Source organism: Musca autumnalis, unplaced genomic scaffold (genome assembly GCF_047663935.1).
Source record: "Musca autumnalis isolate F117 unplaced genomic scaffold, ASM4766393v1 scaffold_5, whole genome shotgun sequence".
Taxonomy (NCBI): domain Eukaryota; kingdom Metazoa; phylum Arthropoda; class Insecta; order Diptera; family Muscidae; genus Musca; species Musca autumnalis.
Window position 1 is genome coordinate 116,407,889 of NW_027412088.1, and position 22,744 is coordinate 116,430,632.

At 36.0% G+C, this 22,744-nt stretch overlaps 1 protein-coding gene across 17 annotated transcripts in view; it reads left to right on the top strand.

The window, feature by feature from the left end:
* The window catches only part of Src42A (Tyrosine-protein kinase Src42A), a 246,872-nt gene that overhangs the window by 23,887 nt on the left and 200,241 nt on the right, over positions 1-22,744 (top strand). For all 17 annotated transcript variants that reach the window (XM_073992363.1, XM_073992358.1, XM_073992351.1 and 14 more), the window contains exon 3: positions 21,879-21,973. In XM_073992363.1, the coding sequence (XP_073848464.1) occupies positions 21,879-21,973 (95 nt within the window). The remainder of the gene's footprint in view (positions 1-21,878; positions 21,974-22,744) is intronic.

Below are 22,744 nucleotides of genomic sequence, written 5' to 3' on the forward strand. Positions count from 1 at the left end.
GTGCTCATAATCTAGAAAGAGAAGTCTAACGTTACAAGAGAGAACCTCTAGATCAACAAGCCTTTCAACCAGGTTTAAGTGGCATTCACACGAATGCAGTCGCAGATGCAGTAAACAGTTATCGTGTGAATGCGGTCCTTGGAGAACATCCACCATCTATCGCAGCTGAGAAGCGCCAGCTGTCAGGACAAACCAGAGTAGTTTTGGGTCAATACGCTCGGGATGGTGCAGCCGTCAAAATTCCTATAGGGCAAGTACTGATGACACCGTGGAAAACATCTTCCCAGCATACAGCACAGGGCCCCACGACACACTGCTCCTTTTCAATTGCCCTACCAATCCTGCTAAGAAACTTACGTTTGCAGCTTTGTGATTACAAACCATATAAATAGCGAAATAGCCACATTCTTACGACTGATAGACCCAGAGTCAGATTAAGCAGAAAAAGAGAATACAAACATATTAACTACTGTTACAACAACGAGAACAAACTGCAATTATAGATGTAAACTTTATGATGATAAATAAATTATAGTTTCATTAATTCCTTTGAATTAATAAAATAAAAAAATGAAAATCATTTTTCAATACAGCATTTTCCATTTTCCGAACAAGATGTGAAAATTACATGCCAAAGGGTTGGTGAAAATGACATGCCAAAGATTAGTGAAAATGCTATTCTTGGGAATTGGTTAAGATGGCATACCAAAGGATTGGTATAGATGCCATGCCAAAGAATTGTTGAAGATGCCATTCCATCGAGTTAGTAAAGATGACATGCTTAGGATCTGAAAATGAATTGCATCTTTTGGGGGTCACGCTCTTGTAAAAAGAATGAGTGAAGATGCTGAAAAAATGACATTCCATATCACTCGCACCCATTCTTGAATAGCATCTTTGGCATCGAACATTTTGCTGGGATCTCATGGAACCACTTCCACAAAATTTTGCTGGGAACAGATGCAGTGTCAAACGCCTTTACAATAAAATTAATTTTGTTGTAATTTCACCAACAAAAAGAAATTTTTGACTTAACATATTCAAAATTTTACGATACCACTACTGTTCTATTTGCCTTGCTTTAAACATAAAAGAAAACTTACATACATGTGGAAATAAACATAAAAACACAAACTGCATCTCTATTGGATCGATAAAATGGGTTTAAATTCTGATGAAAACATGGGATCTTTCACGACTTCATTTGAACCAATGCAAAAGATCTAGTGAAGTCATGACATCTCATGGAACCACTTCCATAAAATTTTGCTGGGGACATTTTGAAGATGGAATTTCAAAATTGTATATTATTTATAATTGGTGGCGCTGCCAGATAATTTATATATAGGATTGTAGAAGTTCTAGTTTTACTATGTTTGATCTCAGGTGTGTTCTCTGTACATCATGTTAGTTATTGGATAGGTAATCGGAAAATTTGGTGCGTAAATATTCTCAAAAACTATTTTTGGGTTTTAGTGGTTTTAGCTCGTCTTTTCCTGTACATCTCTAAGCAACCCTTATTGATTTAATATAATGCAAATCAGTCCCATTTGAGCTTTTTGCATTGATGGAAAGTGTTATCTTATCTTCCCAATTTTGATATCAGTATTAGTAAAGAAAAAACCTTTTATCCTCTCGTTATGTTGGCTGTATTTTGTTTAATAACGCAAATCATTTATGTTATTTATTGCGAAGCAATTACATTATAGCAATGATTATCCAATGTCTCGGTCTAGGCGAAAAATGAAAACAAATAACAGAGTTGATATCAAATTATAAGGGCATTATAATGCTCACAGCAGTGTCGTGATGTTTTCCTTTTATTGAATGAGAGAAAACGTTGGTTTGCAATGGGGAAAGCACTCCAATGTGCCAATAAAATTGCATGTGCTATGGCGGATTTTTATTCCGTCATTTGTGTGTTATACAATTGTGCACTGCAATGGAAAATGCATTGATGTTTTCAGAAATGGCGAGTTTTTATATATTTGCAATTGTTTGTCGAAAACAATGGAGTGCTATGAACATTTAAAGCGAGACTTACTTATTTATATACTCCGTTTCATTTCAATAGCACATTTCAAATTTTTATTTGTTACTTCATTTTAGTTGACGACATTTCCTGAGTATTTCAGCCATGTAAAACTTCTCTACACGTGGTGTCGAAAGACACGTCGTTCGGACTCGGCGATAAACAGTAGGTCCCATATCATTGAGCTAATATGAATCGGGGTGCACTCATTGATATAAGAGAAGTCTCCCTTGTCCCGTCTGGGATGTTTGTGGAACAATTATATTATGTTTGTATATCTCGTTTTGTACACATATGAAGTATCTTTTAACAAAAAGTGTTGCTTCAATAAAGTCCCGTTATATATTTTTATAATTTTCTTTCAAAAACCCCAAAATTTTTACGGTTTGAAGTGTTTTACCGAAATAGCACATTCTTTAATAATTTGAGTACGATTGCTAATTTTGAATGCTACTGTTACGATTCTTTAAAATTGGAACGAATAAAAACCATTTCATGTTTAAAACGCTAAAATTGGTTAAACGATGTCTTTAATACTGGGGAAATAAGTCCTTTTGAGGTCTGAGGCCTTTAATTGTCTATAATACGTTAAATATTTGGCATAAGTTGACAGTTTCTTGTTAGATTTATAAAAAACTAATGAAAAACGAATGATAGAAGAGAGATTGTGCGGAATAAACTTGAACTTTTACTGTAATTTGTGTACAGTTTTTCGCGAAACTTCAAATTCATATGACTCCTATTCCATAATGGGGTCCAATGTTGGCATTAAGATAAGTTGATCATTAAAATATCAGGTGATTTTTATTGCTTTGGATCTGAGCCAACATACTACATATAAACAAAATCCTTTCTATACACAGAAAGAAAATAGGTTGGATTTTCTGAGGCAACTATAATGAATATTACAAGAAAAAGCAAGTAGCCGTTTCCCGAAGCAAATAATCATTACTTGCAGGTTTCGGATGGCAAAACCTATTACTTTTTGCATCTTCGGAAAGAGAAGAACTAAATAGACGTCAACATTGCCGAGTTGACCGCTTCATGGAATCGAGAGGTACAAAATATTGTGTACTAAATTTTGAAGTTTCACGAAGTACTGTACCCAAATTTCAATAGAAAATCTTCTACTTCAATTGAAGGCCACAGCCTTCAAAACATCTTATTTCGTTGAAACACTTCAAAACATATAAATTTTGGGCTTTTTGAAGGAACACTATAAAAATATATAATGGGACTTCATCGAAGCAGCACTTTTTGTTGAAAGATACTTCATAAGTGTACAAAACAAGATAAACAAACATATCTCAGGATATTTGACTAATGTCCACTAAAATGAAGCAACAAATAAAAATGTGAAATGTGCTATTGAAATGAAACAGAGTGTATTTATTTTCCTTTGGTTTATGCATCGTAAATTATTCCAGCGCTGAATTTTACAACTATCGAAAATCTAAAGTGTAAGTGTGGTGGATCGCTTGCTGTTGCATTGTTTATTTTTATTTTATTTGCGAATCGCTTTCATGTATGTAATTATTAACGAGAAATCTAGTTGATTTTTTATCGTCGGTTGGTTGAACGCAAAATGTTTGAAATTAATACAAACAAAACTAATTTATTCAAAGTTAAGTGGAGGCAGAAACAAAAAAAGTGTTTTTATTATTCTCTCTTTAAACACTTGGCATTTGCTTCTGTTGCTTCTTCCATTGGGTATGTTTCTTGCATATTACAATACAGACGTGGTCATAGTAAATCTAAGAAGAAGAATGGAAAATTAATGTGGACGAACAAATCATTGATTATGTAGAACATATTATTATTAAATATAAAATAAAATTAAATATAAAATAAAATTTGGATTGTTTTGTCATAACATTAGCATTGATGATTTTTTTATACGTTTTGTAAATAAGGTATTGGTATACTGAGTGATGTCAAAACACATTTGGTGGGAGATTACCGTTAAAAGGAGCACACTTTTATACCAAAATTGTTTGTATGTATTGATTTAGTTAATAGTAGATTAATTTCTTTTTTTACACCCATTTTGTTTCGCTGGGTCTGGGCGGAACGACCGATGGCTTTGTAAGTCGCTACCAAATTTTCCTTATCACATCCCTAGGTGATGTTAGTCTGTCTACCTACAGTATTTTTGGATTATTGGCGGTATACACATTTCTTCGATGAATATATTAAATTTAACGTCCAGAATTTGAAGAGTGAAACGGCTGACTTTTAGGGGGAAGACACAAGATTGTGCTCCCGGAAGATATTATCGCCGGTTACTGGACAGTCGGGAATCTTAGCCGTTTTAACGCCAGATGAAAAAAAAAAAAACAATAGTTAATATATTTGCTGGTGGATTAGAGAGTTCCACAAGATAAAGATTGAACACGATGGGTGAAAGGACTCTGTCTTGCCGCACTCCCATTTTGATCTTGCGATATTTGGGCTTTTGGCTTCGGAATTCGACGAGACTTGCCTACCCTTAAGGTAATTGGCAAGCCAATGCCTGACATCATTTGGAAGGGAGGAATTCATGATGTCAGAAATCAGCATTAAATGATTGACCTGTCAAACGGCTTGGACAGGTCAAGAGATGCCACAACGGTCCGTTCTGGCGGCCGCTGCCGATTCCGGCAATTTGGTGGATAGTAACATGGCAGTGCTCTTTCAGCGGTGGGAGCAACAAGGATTCTAAAACTTTTGCTACAGGTGAAAGAAAAGAAATCCGTCGGTAGAATTATCCATTGGTAACGGATTTCCTCCAGATATTCGAAGTCACCAACTGTATAATTGACAACTCTATAACTCTGGTCAGGTAACCCAAGCATGTTGTACCGAGCTTTTTCAACATAAGCATTGAGATGCCATCTGGGCCAAGGGCTTTGGATGGTTTGGATTTGGAGATAGCTGTCTCAAATTCACTGGATGTGAAACTAGTTCGCTTAATACGTTCTGCTAAGATAGATGTTCAATGAATTGACTGCGGAACTGTATAGCATACTTTTTGGCATCGGAATACTGAATGTTGTTCAACGCAATAGTAGAGAGGTTTTATTTATATTGGAACCAGATAAACTCTTTAATATGGACCAGAGCTGCTTCGAATTGGTGTCGCAGTGGTTACGGTGTTCCAACTATTTAGAGCGCCTGTGCTCTAGAATAAGCGCAGTGTTGCGTTTATAAAATCAGCCGCATTTATAAACACGCACCATTGTCTTCCGAATATGATTAGAATGCGTTCGGGATCAAACGTACATTGATAAGATTCTCCTGCGGTAAAGTTCGCTAGAATAGGCAGCAGCATACCATTGGTACAAATTACGTGGACACCATTGCAAGGATTGACGCTAGCAAGCATCATGTACGATTGTCAATAACAGCATCAGATGACGTTTTATTAGCAGCCGTCGACCGATTCTGCCATTTAAAAAAAAATCTGCAGTTTTATAAGAGTATACAAATTAGTGTATTGCTGGGCTGGGCTGCTTCTGAATTGTCCCCTATAGGTATTTTGTTTGGTATATTATTATATTGCAGTGTCCGTCCACATGGGGAAAATAGAACAACAATATAACATTCTTATAATAATTGTAGTAAATTTTTACCATCCTCTTATTTTTTACATTTTGAAGGAAACTTTTACTTGCCGTATTGGCATAATTTTGTACGCTATGACACAATCATGATGGTAGCGAACATTAACCTTCCGCAACAAATAAATATAAAACAAACACAAAAATGATGATCACAGGAGATGGTGCGGCGCGGTGCTGCAATAAAGAAACATTCATTCATGCAGTGTGACTGAGGAAGGCGTTGGTTGCCATTGTTTACTCTCCCCCACAACGGGCAATGCTGATGGCAACAATATGTATGTATGAGTTGCTATTAAGTACTGACGATGATGACGTTACTGATGTCTAACAGAGGTTTTCGCCCGTCGTTCAAAGTAAAATGCAAGAAATTGCTGTTGCACTATAAACAGCAAGTACATGCCACATCGTCATCCAGTCGGATAATGAATACAATTAAAAGCACCCAACAATCTAACATAACAGTGAGAATTCTGACGATTTGAAACAGATGGCGCTATAATCATGACGATGTTTACTGCAGCTGGCTCATGCCCAATTCGAAAAGTGTTGACGAAATACTAATTATTTATATTTAAAAGAGAATGCAAAAGAAAGTCAAGAGAAGAAACAAATGAATGCTAATTTATATTTATATTATACATTTTATTAAATTACACTGCTCAACAAAATTGAAAAAGTTGAATGTTTCAACCGAAATTGTTGTTGTTTCTAAATGAAATCGGCGAGATATTTTCAAATCTGGTCACGGTTTTTCTCCATCAGCTCTTGTTTTTGAGATATAGCTCAAAATCGGTTTTTACGAGTTTTACCCAGAATTTCGTTATTTTCGGATACAAACAAATATTTTTTGCGGGTTTTTCGACATTAATATATTAAGAAGACGTTGTAAGCTCAATACAAAACGTTTTTTGAAAAAATTACGGCGAATATATATCAAAAAATATAGAAAACATACGATGAATCTTGTAAAAATTGCATATTTTGAGTACTTTAAGCTGTAATTACGTCATCGGGGGAAGTCATAGGAGCTTCATATGGCAACCCGGATATGCTCAGGGTGTCTACTATATAGTCCTGTATTCAAATATATTATATAAAGTTCATAGCGCCCACGATTCGCCCATAACCTAAAAATCGGCATGAAGACTGCTAAAGGGAAATCATTTACCTGTGATATCATTACCAAATATGCCATTTACTTTTCAATGGCAGTCTTCATGACGATTTTTAGGTTATGGGCGAATCGTGGGCGCTATGAACTTTATATTAAATATTTGAATACAGTACTATATAGTAGACACCCTGAGCATATCCGGAATGCCATATGAAGCTTCTGTGACTTCCCCCGATGACGTAATTACAGCTTAAAGTACTCAAAATATGCAATTTTTACATGATTCATCGTATGTTTTCTATATTTTTTGATAAATATTCGCCATAATTATTTCAAAAAACGTTTTGTATCGAGCGTACAACATCTTCTTAATATATTAGTGTCGAAAAACCCGCAAAAAATATTTGTTTGTATCCGAAAATAACGAAGTTCTGGGTAAAACTCGCAAAAACCGATTTTTGAGCTATATCTCAAGAACAAGAGCTGATGGAGAAAAACCGTGACCAGATTTGAAAATAGCTCGCCGATTTCATTTGGAAACAACAACAACTTCGGTTGAAACAAAAATTGTTGACCAGTGTTATCTATTACTTGTTCGCGTGGTTAATATTGGTACTGTATTCATATCTTATAACTAGCTAAAAACCCATGCAATTAAATTTTAAAAACAAACAAATTAATGAATTTGTGTAATTTTGGTTCAGATTTGTGATTTGCTCTTGTTTGCATAAAGTTGTTTCATCTACACGAAAGAACTTTTTAAAGTAAAATTATACAAAAATATTATCGAATATATAAACATCAACAACAAATTGTTATTATTAACCACTTCAAAAATAATGATAAAAATAGATACTCAATGTAGGTTCGGTTAGGTTAAAGGACGCGCGGCTATCATGATAGACAGTCGTTCCAATCGGAGACCTTATGGTCCATTGTGTTCATCCTGAAAGGAGAGATTTATGGGGAGGATAGTCGTAGTGAATAGACAGAGTATTTAAAGATAAGAAGATTAGATTAAAACTATTAAGGTGGGTGTTTGCAAAGTTATTTTCTCGTTGGAGCCATCCCAGGTCTTTGGCGAGAAAGAGCAGACTTGTCGGCTTGGTTTTGCAGAATGCTGTTAGAGATTGAATCGTACGTTCACCCATGGTGCGCCATCTTCTAGACATAAGCGTTGGACAGCGGCATAGTAGGTGCTCGATTGTCTCTATCTCTTCTTCATCTTCACACAGCCTGCAATAGTCAGCAATTTCATTTCTTTCCCATTTGTCAGTCATTGATCTTATCCTGCAGCGGCCCGTGATTATTCCGTTTTAGATCGGATTTCATCATTGAGAGTAGTGATGCGGTTCATGGTTTTGAGGGGACTGATTGCTCCAGATACATTACAGCCAGGTAAATTTTGCCAATTTTGATGGAGCTTATCCACATACCCTTGTTCTATCCCCCTCATATAATGGCACAAGGGTGGCTTGATGGAGTTATCGATCGCTATTTCTGTTGACTCCGATCCGCAACGTGCCAGTTCGTCCGCTTTTTCATTACCTTCGATGTTGCAATGCCCCGGGACCCAACACAAAGTGACGATTGATTTTAGGGCCTCCAAAGCATTCTTACAGTCTAAAACCGCAGCAGATCTGATGGAGTGAGACCTCAGTGATTTGAGGGTCGCTTGACTATCGACGTAAATAGTCACAGGTCCAACGATGTTCCCTTTCATATTGCTTATCAGTTCTGCGGCTTTCCTAACCGCAAAGACTTCTGCCTGGAAGACACTACAATTTTCGTTCAGTTTGAAGGAGAGTCGTAAGTGGAGGGAATGTATACGCCTGCTCCCGTGCCTGATTCTATCTTAGAGCCGTCGGTGTAGTGTTCTATACTGTCTAGGGGTGGGCGATTGCGAGTCCTGTCATCCCTGTGGGGTATATGCACTTTGATTGGCTCGAAGTTCACTTGTAGTGATATATAATCACTGATGTTCTCTGAACTTATTGGTATTCCAACTTGTCGTAGAATTGCAGTCCGACCATACTCGGAGAAGCGCCATGAACCCAGCTCTTTGAGCCGAAGTGCACCTTTGCTGCCAGCTCCTATACTACAAGATCAAGTGGGTGGAGATGAAGTAGCACATTTAGGGCACTGCCGACCAAGAAGAGGGCACACAAAATACTGAATATTGTCAACTTTTGACAGTGTGTTAGTAAGGATGTATACACGCATGCTGCAAAAAAAAAAAAAAAAAAAAAATCAAAACATTTACTCTCTTTTGTGTGCTCTTTCGTTGCGTTCGGGTCATGTGTGTGTGAATTGCCGAAAAACTTTGTAACTTCAACAATACCAAAGAACGGCATTGATTTAGGGCCACCTGTGGAGTGCTCTTCAATGCACCAGTGATTTATAATGATGCTGTTCTGTTTGTTTAATTGGACGTACAATGGTCGTAAAACTCCAGTGGATGACCTTCCTCTTGTTTGTGAACAAAACCAGCTCAGTCTTCGATGGGTTCAGTCCAAGACCATTGATGTTCGCCCATCTCGATAGTTTGATTAGAGCCCCTTCCATAAGTTCCGACAAAGTTTGTGGGAACTTCCCGCAAAACATGATGACGACATCGCACAGTGTTGCCGCAGTGGACAAAAATCGAAATGATGATGTTGATGTTGATGATGTTAACTTTTATATATGTTTACCTTTCTTTCTTACAGTAAACACTTCTGATACGAGGAATCTGATAGAATTTTTCGATATGTGCATCCATAACGAAGTTATAGCTTAGTACATAGTACTACATAGTTTAGTACATCGAATACATAAAATGGGGCGAAAATATATATGAGAGCTATATCCAAATCTAAACCGATTTTTGTCAAAATCGGTGAAACTGAAAAAGGGCCTAAGAAAATATCCCATTCCAGCAAAATTTTATGGAAGTGGTTCCATGAGATGCCATGATTTCACTGGATCTTTTGCATTGGTGGAAATGAAGTCGTGAAAGATCCGATCTTTTCATCAGCATTTGAACCCATTCGAAGGAAGTCGTGAAAGATCCGATCGTTTCATCAGCATTTGAACCAATTCAAAGGAAGTCGTGATAGATCCGATCTTTTCCTCAGCATTTGAACCCATTCCATCGATCCAATAGAGATGAATTTTGTGTTTTTATTTTTACACATGCATATATTCTTTTATTGATCTAAGTATGTACGTTTAAAGCAATGTAAGATTTTTTATGCAGTCCCAATCATTGAGCTAAACGTAGAGTCGGACTGCACTCTTTGGTATTAGTCGTGTTCCTTTACGTGCCTGAGGTTACCACTTTTTACCCGCAAAGTGTTTCCTTACTTTTAAAAGCATACAATTTATATGAGAGCAGTTCACCACTTTTACCATTTTTGCAACAATTACCATTTTTAAAAGTAAAGGAACAGACCAATTGTAAAAGTTTCCTTGCCTGCTCTAGAGAACCCTGCTCAACAAGTCGATTTGTAGATCCCTACAAACAACAAACATTTCCAAAACGTTGTAAAATAAAATTCACGAAATAGTAATCTGCAGTTGGAGTCAATGTCGAAATCTGCACTGCACTGATGGGAAGTAAAATCCTTTTGTAAGATGAATCAAAACGTGTTGCGGAGGAAGTAAGCTCTGTTACGTGCAGCGGCGGTGTTTAGACTGCAACAGCTGGGACGGCCGGAAGTCAAGTTTCTCACTTAAATTTACAACCTGTCGCTTGCCAAACACATCGTTCCCGATGTCTGGAAAATAGGCCAGCTACTAATTCCTTGAATTAATAAATTCCTTTGAATTAATAAAATAAAAAAAAATGAAAATCATTTTTCAATACAGCATTTTCCATTTTCCGAACAAGACTTGAAAATTACATGCCAAAGGGTTAGTGAAAATGACATGCCAAAGATTAGTGAAAATGCTATTCTTGGGAATTGGTTAAGATGGCATGCCAAAGGATTGGTATAGATGCCATGCCAAAGAATTGTTGAAGATGCCATTCCATCGAGTTAGTAAAGATGACATTGTTAGGATCTGAAAATGAATTGCATCTTTTGGGGGTTACGCTCTTGTAAAAAGAATGAGTGAAGATGCTGAAAACATGACATTCCATTTCACTTGCACCCATTCTTGAATAGCATCTTTGTCATGGAACATTTTGCTGGGTATATTAAGTTTGAAGGCTATTTTTCAAAAATTTACCGATATAATGCAAAATCGGTGAAATATATATGGAGGCTATATCCAAATCTGTACCGATTTTTGCTAAATCAAATCAAAACCGGTAAAACTGAACAGGGGCCTGAGAAATCATCCCATGTTAAATTTTCAGGCTATTCATCAAAAATTGAGCGATTTATGGCAAAATTGGGGAAAGATATATATGGGAGCTATATCCAAATCCGAACCGAACCGAAACTATTGAAGGCTATTCGATTAAAATTGACCGAGTTATAGAAAAATCGGGGAAAGTTATATATGTTGGCTATATCCAAATCTGAACCGATTTCGGTGTAGTTATTAAGGGGCCTAAGAAAATAACACATATTAAATTTGAAGGCTACTCGATCAAAATTGAACGAGTTGTAGCAAAATTGGGAAAAGATATATATGGGGGCTATATCCAAATCTGAACTGATATGGACCAAAGTTGATATTTTTCATTCCTGTGCTCTCATAAGTACTTGTGCAAAAATTCATCAACCTAGGTCAACGCCTATTTTATCCACTTTTGTATGGAAGCGACAACGCTGTGCATCGTCAGCATAAGTGATTGTTTTAATACGAAGTTCGTCAAGATCCCTTAGTATTTCTTTTATCACTAGGCGCCACAGTAGTGAGTGACCTATTTCCGAATGGAAGATACTCAATGAAAAATGTTTACTCCCCAACCTCCAACTTTTCGCAATAGTGAACTACAAATTCGTGGTTTTCTGTTTTGCACTGTTATTTGTTCTTATTTTTATTAGTTTTTATTTTTTTATATAATATTGGTTTAAGTGTTTATTTTGAATTACACTGTGCAGCAGCATTTTTGGGGGGTGGAAAATTTCATATGGAGATGAAAGCCCTTGATGAGTATACTAAGAACCCCAAAGGAAATTTTCGCCATAGGTCAAGTTTCTGAGATATCGCGCGATGAAGTTTATGATTTTTTCCCTATAATACTTGGGAAAATAGCTCCATATCTCTGTTTGGCGTTGTTGTAGCATCGTTTTGAGGTTACATGTCTTCAGTCAAATCGAATGGCGAATCTTTGTGTAGAACTTTTCATTCTCAGAAGTTTGACCTACGGCAGAACTGTTCTTCCGGGTTCATTACACTATCTTCATCGACATTCATCGCCAAAAAGAATTTTTCATCCCCCAGCCTTTGATCTCCATATTTGCGCGTACTGATATTTTTCCTTAAAAACGGTATAAGAAAACGGATTTTTTTTCTAGAACTGCAACCAGCAAAGTTTTCATAAGCGAAATAATTTAATTTGATTGACAAATCTATAAGCTTTTTAATGGTATACATATAAGTTAAATCGGTTACTTAAAACCAGTTTAAAAATCGGTTTTAATGTCGGAATATCCGGTTCAAAAACAGAGATAACCGGATCTATCCTCCAAGAAAATTTGTTATTAACATGTTCATCAATACAAGAGCTATTTGTGGTAAATATTTCAGAAGCACCCCAGATGTCTACATAATCAATAACCAATTGTTATGTCTACATACCTATACATAACCAATAACGAATATACAGAAAAACAAAACATAGTTTAATTCTGAACCAAATCCGAATAAATGTCAAAAATGACAATGAAAACGGGACAAAATCGATTAGTTGTCAAAGAGAACCGTACATAAAATCTTCTGAGCAACATTTTTGTAGAATATTTGGATGCTGAAAAATCTCATCTTGTGGTACTTTCACTACGGTTCAAGAAATAAAGGATGAAAAGGGCATGAAAGGCATCGAGTTAGAAGAATGAAAAGTTCTACACAAAGATTCGCCATTCGATTTGACTGAAGACATGTAACCTCAAAACGATGCTACAACAACGCCAAACAGAGATATGGAGCTATTTTCCCAAGTATTATAGGGAAAAAATCAAAAACTTCATCGCGTGATATCTCAGAAACTTGACCTATGGCGAAAATTTCCTTTTGGGTTCTTAGCAATGAACGGAAACAAACAAAACGATTCGCGTACCAATCACACACAGCCACAAACTTTTCAGCTTCTCTGTATCGTTTCATTCTCACAACCAAAACAAAAACACAAACGTTTCAATGTAAAAAGATGGAAACTGTACGATTGCTGTAATGTAACTTCGGCTATGCTTTGCCGAGTTGTTTCATTCACCACCGAAACGACAAGTATTTTTGGGAAACGTTTGCCGTGCGTATTGTCAATGGCACACTCAGACACACACACATGTGATTGCTTAACAACCCTATAAGTTAGCATCAGCATACCACAGTGAACATAGTGAATTTTATCAACCACCAAAGGTTTTTGATTTATTCACATGTGTTTAGTACTATTCCGTTTTCTATCTGCTCTTGTGGAGTTGAGTACTTTTCGCTTTTCGTTTTCTTCGTACTCACGAATGTAAACAAAACAAAACTAAACAGCGAGCTCGGCCAACGTGGGTTATGTTTCGTTTTGTATTGTTCTTATGGAAAATACGAAACGATTGGAAATGTTATTTAAAGTATTTTTACGTACGCTGGTTCTTAGTATACTAATCAAGGGCTTTCATCTCCAAAAGAAATATTCCACCCCCCAGACTTTAAGTTCCATTTTGTGTCACAGTGTTATTTATTCAATTATAATCTTTTCCACTAAGAGCTTTGATATCGGGTAAAATACGAACGTGACAAAAATACATAATGAAGCAACATCGATTCACAACCTGAGAGTGCGTTCATACATACACATTTATAGAACCTATAAATGTATATTTTTTATTTATTTGGGTCTCTGACAAATTCCTTAAAAAGGTAAACGAGTGAAATGTTCGTCGTGAGTTACAATAACAAAATTACCACCAATATTAATTATAATTTCTTGATATTGTTATTAGTCACTATGATGAAGTGCTTCGTCTTAGGCGTGCAATTAGCTTATGTCAATTTGTTATAGTATACATAGGAGAACATTGATTACCGTTGTTCAAAATAACATTAGATTTCAAGACCCCATACGTCTCACGATGTTTATACCATTACCACGCAAATGTCCGACTTGCAAGCTGCATACCATATTATAAAACTGAGTGCACCCCGATTCAAATTAGCTCAATGATATGGGACCTAATGTATATCGCCGAGTCCGAACGGAGTGTCCTAAGACACCACACAGATAATTTTCACATGATTAGGATACTCAGGAAATGTCTCCAAACATTACGCTGAGGGGTTTTTCCAACGGCGGATGTGCATACCATTACACTATGGTGGTACCCATATATACAATATATACATATGCAATAGGGCGGCCCAAAAATATTTTGTTTCGAACTCTTACCCTCCAATTTTTTTCGATTTGATCCGATCGACAATACATACTGCCGAAGCGGGTCCCAAGCCCGGTTGAAAAAGGACGAGAGATTGTCGCGAGTCGATGAGGTGAATTGATTTACATTATGAAATAGAATTAGGTAGTGATCTCTTACCCTAAATGAGATCCCCTAACACTGGGGTGTTAAGCGACCACGGCTTGCTGTTAGAGTACCAACTGTAATTGAACGGAGCCTCGCTCAACGAGTATTAATCTTAGCTGTCAAGTCCTTGCCGTGGCAAGGAGGCTATGTCACGGTTGACCTCTGCCCCCCATCAATCAATATCTAATGGATATACAAACTTTTAATAAAAAAACCCAAAAACCACAAAAACCCTTCGACTGATGTAGGTGTGAATGCCTTGGCACCCTCAGTCTTCACAATTTTTTGGGGTAAATTGCAATATGTTGTTGCATATTTTTATATGAGATTGTAGATCCGGCAATGGAATGCCACATACTGTCTTTTATCAGAATAAATAGCTTACAAATTTGTAGTTATTGACATTTTAAGACATGAGTGGACAGTCGACAGACTCAATTCGTACATACTCACTGAGGGGATTTTTTCATCTATATTTTCTTTAGTCTACGACAATAGTCTACAATATTTTTTTTATGGAGTAAGTAACAACTTTGTGTTATGTTAATTTTTCATTTATATTGTTGTTGTGGCATCGTAAAGCGTTGTATGTCTACTATATTCACAAGATGAGCGAGGTAGGTCTACAATTCTTTTTGCTAATATTATGAGTGGAGTTCAATAATAACTCGATACTCTGACAAGACATAATTTTTTGCATGATGTAAAAAAACTTTCAGAGTACTTTTTTCTATGCAAAACTTCTCAATACTCGTATGTGTGTCTTACAATATTCAAAACGATATCCGGACTTGGCGATAAAATGGCGGCCCCCATAGCGTTGGACTAAACATATATGTAATTGACGCACCCTATGAGATAGATTTTTCTGTTTTTTACAAATAAATTTGTAAAATAAATGTTAAGCTACTTTAAACTCAAACGGCTAACACAACTATTTGGAGCGCACATTGTAATTCTTTCATTCGCCTTTTTGGATTACTGACTTCCGGTTTTCAAATATGTTTTTCAGTAAATAAGTGTATGGGTTATGCTGTATTGTTTGAATGATGTAAAAATTTGTAAAATTTATACAAAAGCAAAAACGATTTTTTTTTCAAAATATTAGGTCAGTGTAATTACCCAAAAATTTGCAACAATTTCGACCAATATATAGAATTGGCTACATTTTATGATGCAAACCCGTACAATGTAGAGCTGACGAACAATCGATACTTTATTATACCCTCAGCATTTATGCTAACGAGGGTATATACACTTTCATACGGGCAAAATGTGTCTCATCGAAATAATGGTTTTAGACCCCAAGTATGTTTGGATGAAATGTGTTTCAGACAATTTGGAGTCGATTGTCCGTCCGTCTGTCTGTCTGGCTGGCTGGAGCGCACGATAACTCTCGAACGGATCAACCGATTCGGTCCAAAATTTGGCTTTCGTAATACTTTTTATCCAAACTAAGTTTAAGTTCGAAGATGGGTTATATCGGTCCACTCCTTCCGGTACCTCCCACACAAAAGTTCGAAAATGTTCGGAAAATTTGTACGTACGATAACTCTTGAAGGAAGTAACAGATTTGGGCCATAATTTGCAACTCGTGAAATGTCTACCAGACTAAGATGAGGTTCCAATATGGACTCAATCGGTCCACTCCTTCGGGTACCTCCCACACAAAATTTCGGATAAGTTCAGTTTAGGACCTGCTCTCGAATCGCTTTGGTTTTTGTTTTAGCAACTTGTATTCACTGCCCCCCATACGACGGTACAAGTTTCATTGGGCAAGTCCATACTTCCTGAGAAAATGGCCTGAAAGTCGCACAAAACCCCTATGACACCGTGTGAGGTGGTTGGAGCGCAAGATAACTCTCGAACGGATCTGCCGATTGGCCTTAGTAATATTTTGTCCAAACATAGTTTATGTTCAAAGATAAGCCATATCGGCCCACTCCTTCAGGTACTTCCCCCACAAAAATTCAAAAATGTTCGGAAAATTTGTTCGTACGGCAACTTTTGAAGGGAGTTGCCGAATTGGCCCATACTTTACACATCCTAATATATCTACCAGATATAGATCAGGTTCAAATATGGACTATATTTGTCCACTTCATCCAGTACCTCCCAAACAAAATTTCGGATAAGTTCACTTTAAAACCTGCAATCGAATCACTTTGATTTTTGTTGAAGCAACTTGCATTCGGTGCCTCAATTACGATGGTAAAAGTTTTTCAGGGGCAAATCCACACTTCTTGAGCAAACAGCTCGAAGGGTGTTAAAACCCTCTATGGCACCATATGTAATGGCTGGAGATCCACTTCCATAATGGTCAATGTCGATCCATTCCGTTAAGTATTTCCTCTGCAAAACTTTTGTTCTTTAATCCTAATCAACATTTTTGGCGGTTCATACGCCCAAAATTTTTAAAACCCTCTAAATACATACGTTTTCTGGGAATAAATTGTTTCAATATACCCAGGCTGAGGGTATATCTCTGTTGGCCAAGCCGACTGATACTTTTTACTTGTTTTTTTGAAATTTTGCCTGTTAGGGCGAAGATCATTTTTAATGATTTTTATTAATTTTCTCGTTTAGAGTTAAGCTTGATGATCGAACATTTTTTGCAAGTGAAAAAGGAAAGCCAAGGACTCGAACCCACACAGTCACCAAATTACGTGACCTGGTTTCGCTGTTAGTTGAGCAGCTCTTCACACGTTTCGACTGTGGGATGGCTTCTCTGTCCTAGAACTTTCGAGTTTTCAATTGCAAATGTGTTTTTATACAACCACGGATATTTGGACGTTGAATTGTATTTCTTCATGATAAACGCTTTTTTGCGCTGCCTTTGAAGTTATGAGTTTGGCTTTGAAAGCTAACACGCCTTGACATGTTTTTCCTTCCATATGTTTTCAAGGACGCAGGTTCAAATCCCAGCCTGTTTTTCAACCATTTTTAATGATTTTTATTAATTTTCTCGTTTAGAGTTAAGCTTGATGATCGAAAATTTTTTGCAAGTGAAAAAGGAAAGCCAAGGACTCGAAGAGCTGCTCAACATCAACAACAATCGATTGATAGTTTTTTCCATCGATATTATCGGACTTGTTATTATTGACTTGTTTTGTAAGGCAACAACTGTATACGTAACAACATAAGAACATAGGAGGAGGACATATGAGGATATTTCGATTTAACTTATAAAATAAAAAATAAACCACAACCGGGTCTAATAGTACGTTTACATATAACCGGAGTAAATAAACCCACTGGGTTTCAAATGTTAATTCCATTGGGTATACATCAAATAATTCATCATAAATGAAAGGTTTATAGTAAGTTTACATTTACGCAATCCACTTGATTTCATCTGTCAATTCCATTGCTTATCCAATGGATTTCAGATGAGTTTTCATTTGACGTATACGTATATTTCGTAAATTTAAACCAAATGTAACCCTGCAGATAGCTATAATATAAACAGGCTATTAACTTTCTATCACACATGTTCACCTATTTTAACCTCTATAGCGAACTTCTCTATAACGAAGTTTTTTTTTTAAATGTAAAAGTGGGATTACACAAAATAATCTCTCTCTTTTGAAAAACGTTATTCATTTAAATTTACACAATAAATGTGAAACCAAAAACATTCGTCAATGGTTTATTATTGAAGTTCACATTAAAAAGAAGAATCAAAACTTCTTTGTCAACGCTCCTACACGCAAAAAAAATCGGCCTCTCTAACATATGTCCCAAACATATTTTGCAGCAAACATATATATGTTTGCAACAGTCCCAAACATAATATATGTTTGGGTCTGCAAACAAAATATGTTTGGGTGCAAACATATATATGTTTGGGTGCAAACATATATATGTTTGGGTGCAAACATATATATGTTTGGGTGCAAAGATATTTATGTTTGGGTGCAAACAATTTTATGTTTGGGTGGAAACAATTTTATGTTTGGGTGCAAACATTTTATATGTTTGGGTGCAAAAAAATACAAACCCAAAAGGCACAAAAAAAAAACAAACACATGCACCAGTGAGCGCTTACTAAGAGCAAGGGAGCGTAAAATTCAATGTAAAACACTTTAAAATGTGTGCTCACTTGCTCTCAGTAAGAACTCACTGGCTATCTCCATAGTATACACACAAATGTTGAGGTTGTTTATTGGAAGGCAAAAGAACAACAAACACATAGGTACATACAAAATTCCAAAGAAATACATAACACAATTTAATAAAAGAAACACTGATTGAAATAATTTGTAAATAAAATCACACTTTTAAAAAGAAAAATATATAGAAACGTAGTTGAACGCTTCTCCTTTGTTGTGAAATAAAACAAATTGTCCTCATAGTTGAAATCATCAGCGGGGAATCGGCATCTAGAATAAAATGATTATGTAATGTAATAAATCAATATGGATATGCCATATTTCAAATATACATAAGTATGTATGTAATTACCAATATTAAATGCGATTTCTTCCTTGTCCAATAAAATAATTCCATTCAACTTTCCGATTCAATTATAAAATGTATTGGGCATTTAATTTACTAAAAAGCACAATTTCTTTAAGAAAACACAAAACACTGATTTATTCACTCACTTTACCGTCTTGACTCTACAAAGGCATCTAAAACACTGAAGAAAGAAATAAAATATAATTCATATCATTTCTTCTTCTCCTCCTAAGTTGGTTAACAACAACAAAACAAGAAACACACGAGTTTGTCGCATACACGCCACCAAAACCCCCTTCTTCGCTTCTACGTCTTCTATTATACAATACACACAACTCTTCATTATAAAACAGCAATCCACAGCCGCGAGAGCACTGTTATTACTCTCGTTGACAAACATCCTCTCTCCACCCATGAAAAAAATGTTCTAACATAAAAAATATGTTTTACCCTAACATATCAAATTGAGATATGTTACAAAATGTTGCAAACATATATTTGTTTGGACCCAAACATATTATGTTTGGATCCAAACATTAATTTGTTTGCAACCGGTCCCAAACATATATTTGTTTGGATCCAAACATATTTCTAACATAAATTTTTCTGCGTGTAGAATAAAAATTGATTCAATATACGTTAAATTTCCAATGACTACTATGCATAGTTAGTCTGTCTTCCTTTCTTTTGAAAAGACTGCTGGACCTTGGAATAAGGGCCATGCTTGGAAGTAGTGCTATAAGTTCTGCCCAACATGCCTACACCAAAGGTAAATCGGTGGAAACTGCACTGAATGAGGTCGTGGGCTTCATCGAGAGGAATATGGAGGGATCACTTAAATCCCACTTAATCAAGTCTGCTGCGGTCTTGGACTGCAGGAAAGCTCTGGAAGACCTAAAATTAATCGTTACCTTATGCTGGGTCCCGCGTCACTGCAATATCGAAGACAATTAGATAGCGGATGAGCTGGCACGTAGCGGATCGGAGTCAACCGACATTGAAATCGACAACTCTATCAACCAACCTTGTGTCATTTCATGCGGCAGCTAGAACAGGTTTACCGGGTCAAGGCTGGTCAGAACAATGAACCCGGTTGCAAGGTATCAAAGGCAATCTGGCCCAACCTATCTCAGCGAAGAACTATATCCCTTCTCTCCATGAAGAAATCCGATCTCAAATTAATGGTTGGAACAATCACAGGACACTGCAAGATAAGATCTCTGACCTGCAGATGGGATAGAGACGACACTACCGACTACTGCAGATTATGCGAAGATGAAGAAGAGACGGAGACGATTGAGCACTTATTATGTCGTTGTCCAGTGCTCATGACCAGGAGACTTCGAACGGTGGGTGAACACACCACAACATCTCTGACAACGTTCTGCCAAGTCGAGCCGACGAAACTGCTTCTTTTGGCCAAAGGTTTAAAATGGCTTCAACGAGAACCAACCAATGCGCCTTAGCGTGGCAAACTCTCCTCTCTCGCTCTTATATCTAAAACATCCTTTTCAATGACTTCTCTACCATTAATACTCTTTTACTCCATTACCTTGTTTAATTCTTTCCTCGACATCAATTCTTCTTTTCCATGTAATATACATTTCTTCTCTTTCAAACCCCCTACAGGATGAACACAATGGACCATAAGGTCTCCGAGTGAAGTGGCTGTCCAATATGACAGCTACGCGTCCTTTAACCCTTAACCTATGCATAGTTTCATTTCATTGCTTAAAATGGCTAGTTTGCCATTTTGCCCCGGTTTCTTATAACGAATTTTCTCTATAACGTAGTAATTCGTCGGTCCCCAAGGTTCGACTGTATTATTAAACATATAAATTAGGCTTTAATTACATTGCACAATGGTCCCAAATCCAAATTTTCTGGCCAAAACTATTTCAACGTTCATTTTGTATTGAAATTAATTATTATTTTTAATAAATGTGTACAAACAGCAATTCTTACGTTTTGCGGACCAAAATGACCAAAAACTACCAAAATTTGTTGAACAGGGTGGTCCCGTTGTGTGGGGTCTAAACCAAAACATTGACCTATGTTAATAACTTTTGGTACGAAGGATTCATATCTTCCAAGAGGTCGAAATACCAAATTTCAGCCGAATCGGTCATAAAGTGTCGCTAAAATTCACAAAATATCTAAAATCGGACGGTACTTTTATGTGGGGGCTATGACAAAAAATTGACCTATTTTCAAAAAACTTACACATACTTGTTTTCTACACTCTGAAACCCTTAAATATGAATTTTAAGAAAAATCGGTTGATAGATGTAGGTATTACCGTTCTATTTCAATTGGATACTACGTACAGTCACAACAGGTATTTACAAAAAATGCTCCCATCTTAAAATAGAAAAATCCACTTTATTTTAACTGTGGCAAATTTGGGCAAGAATTTATTTCTCAATTTATTAGTTATATATTAGTTATATATATATATATATATATATATATATATTAAAAATTATTTTTTACAAATATTTTTAAAATATATTTAATTTATATATATATATATATATATATATATATATATATATATATATTATATATATATATATATATATATATATATATATATATATATATATATATATTATTACGCTAATTTTACAAATTTCATCGCCCTTTTTGTAAATATTATGAAAGTACTCATTAACAGCTTCCCGATTCATAATAACTTTGGTCTCACTTCTGTATATTTATGCAGCGACGCAATACAACAAAAATTGTGTATTTTACAGCACAAAGTCCGTTTTATTTTTACATAAAAAGTGTCAACTTTGGTACTGCGCCAATCAAAGATTATTTACAAAAACTAATTATTTTCACATAACTTGAGGTGTTTTTTATTATTCTGTGCAAAAAAAGTTAAAATTTCGAAACTTCAAAAATAGGGTTTTTGTCCAAAAATTTCCTTACTGAAACCTATGTGCATTGACAAGTTATGTTTTATAATCCATATTTTTATTTTAATTTTACAGGGCGATTGGTGGCTAGCTCGTAGTAAGAAGACTCGTCAAGAAGGTTACATACCATCAAATTACGTTGCTAAGTTGAAATCCATAGAAGCTGAACCGTAAGTACATACATATTTACAACATTTTTTTCACTACAAATAAACCAATATTTTTATTGCATGGGTTGTTATATTTACTTAACGATTAATGCCTAAAAGTATGCAATGATTTGTGATGTTATTTAATTTAATATGCTCGCTTGTTGCTGTTAAACAAAGCCACTCAATCGGTCGGAAGAGTATACACTATGTTTCATGCCAATAGCACAATTCAAATTGCTTTTTATACCCTCCACCATAGGATGGGGGTATATTAAGTTTGTCACTACGTTTGTAACTACTCGAAATAATCATTGTAGACCCCACAGACTATATATATTCTTGATCAGCGTGCAATTCTACATCGATATAGCCATGTCCGTCCGTCTGTCCGTCTGTGGAAATCACTCTAGCGTCCCAACGGATTGACGTAGGTGGATGAAATTTTGTAGGTCCACGCCTTCGTATAGCCGCCATACAAAATGACGCGTCGTCGTTTTAAGGAATTTTTAAGATATTTGTCCCATTTTACCACCGAATTGGTTGTAACTTTGTATTTTGTGTCTCCAGAGGCCAAAAAACATTCCTACCAAAGTTGATTTATATAGGTCCACGTTTTGGTATAGCCCCCATATAACGCCCCATATAAAGTACGCGTCATTTTAATATATTTTGAATGTATTAGTCCCATTTGACAACAGAATCGGTTGTAACTTTGTATTTTGTGTTTCCAGAGGCTAAGAAATATTTCTACCATAAAATCTTTATATAGGTCCACGTTTTGATATAGCA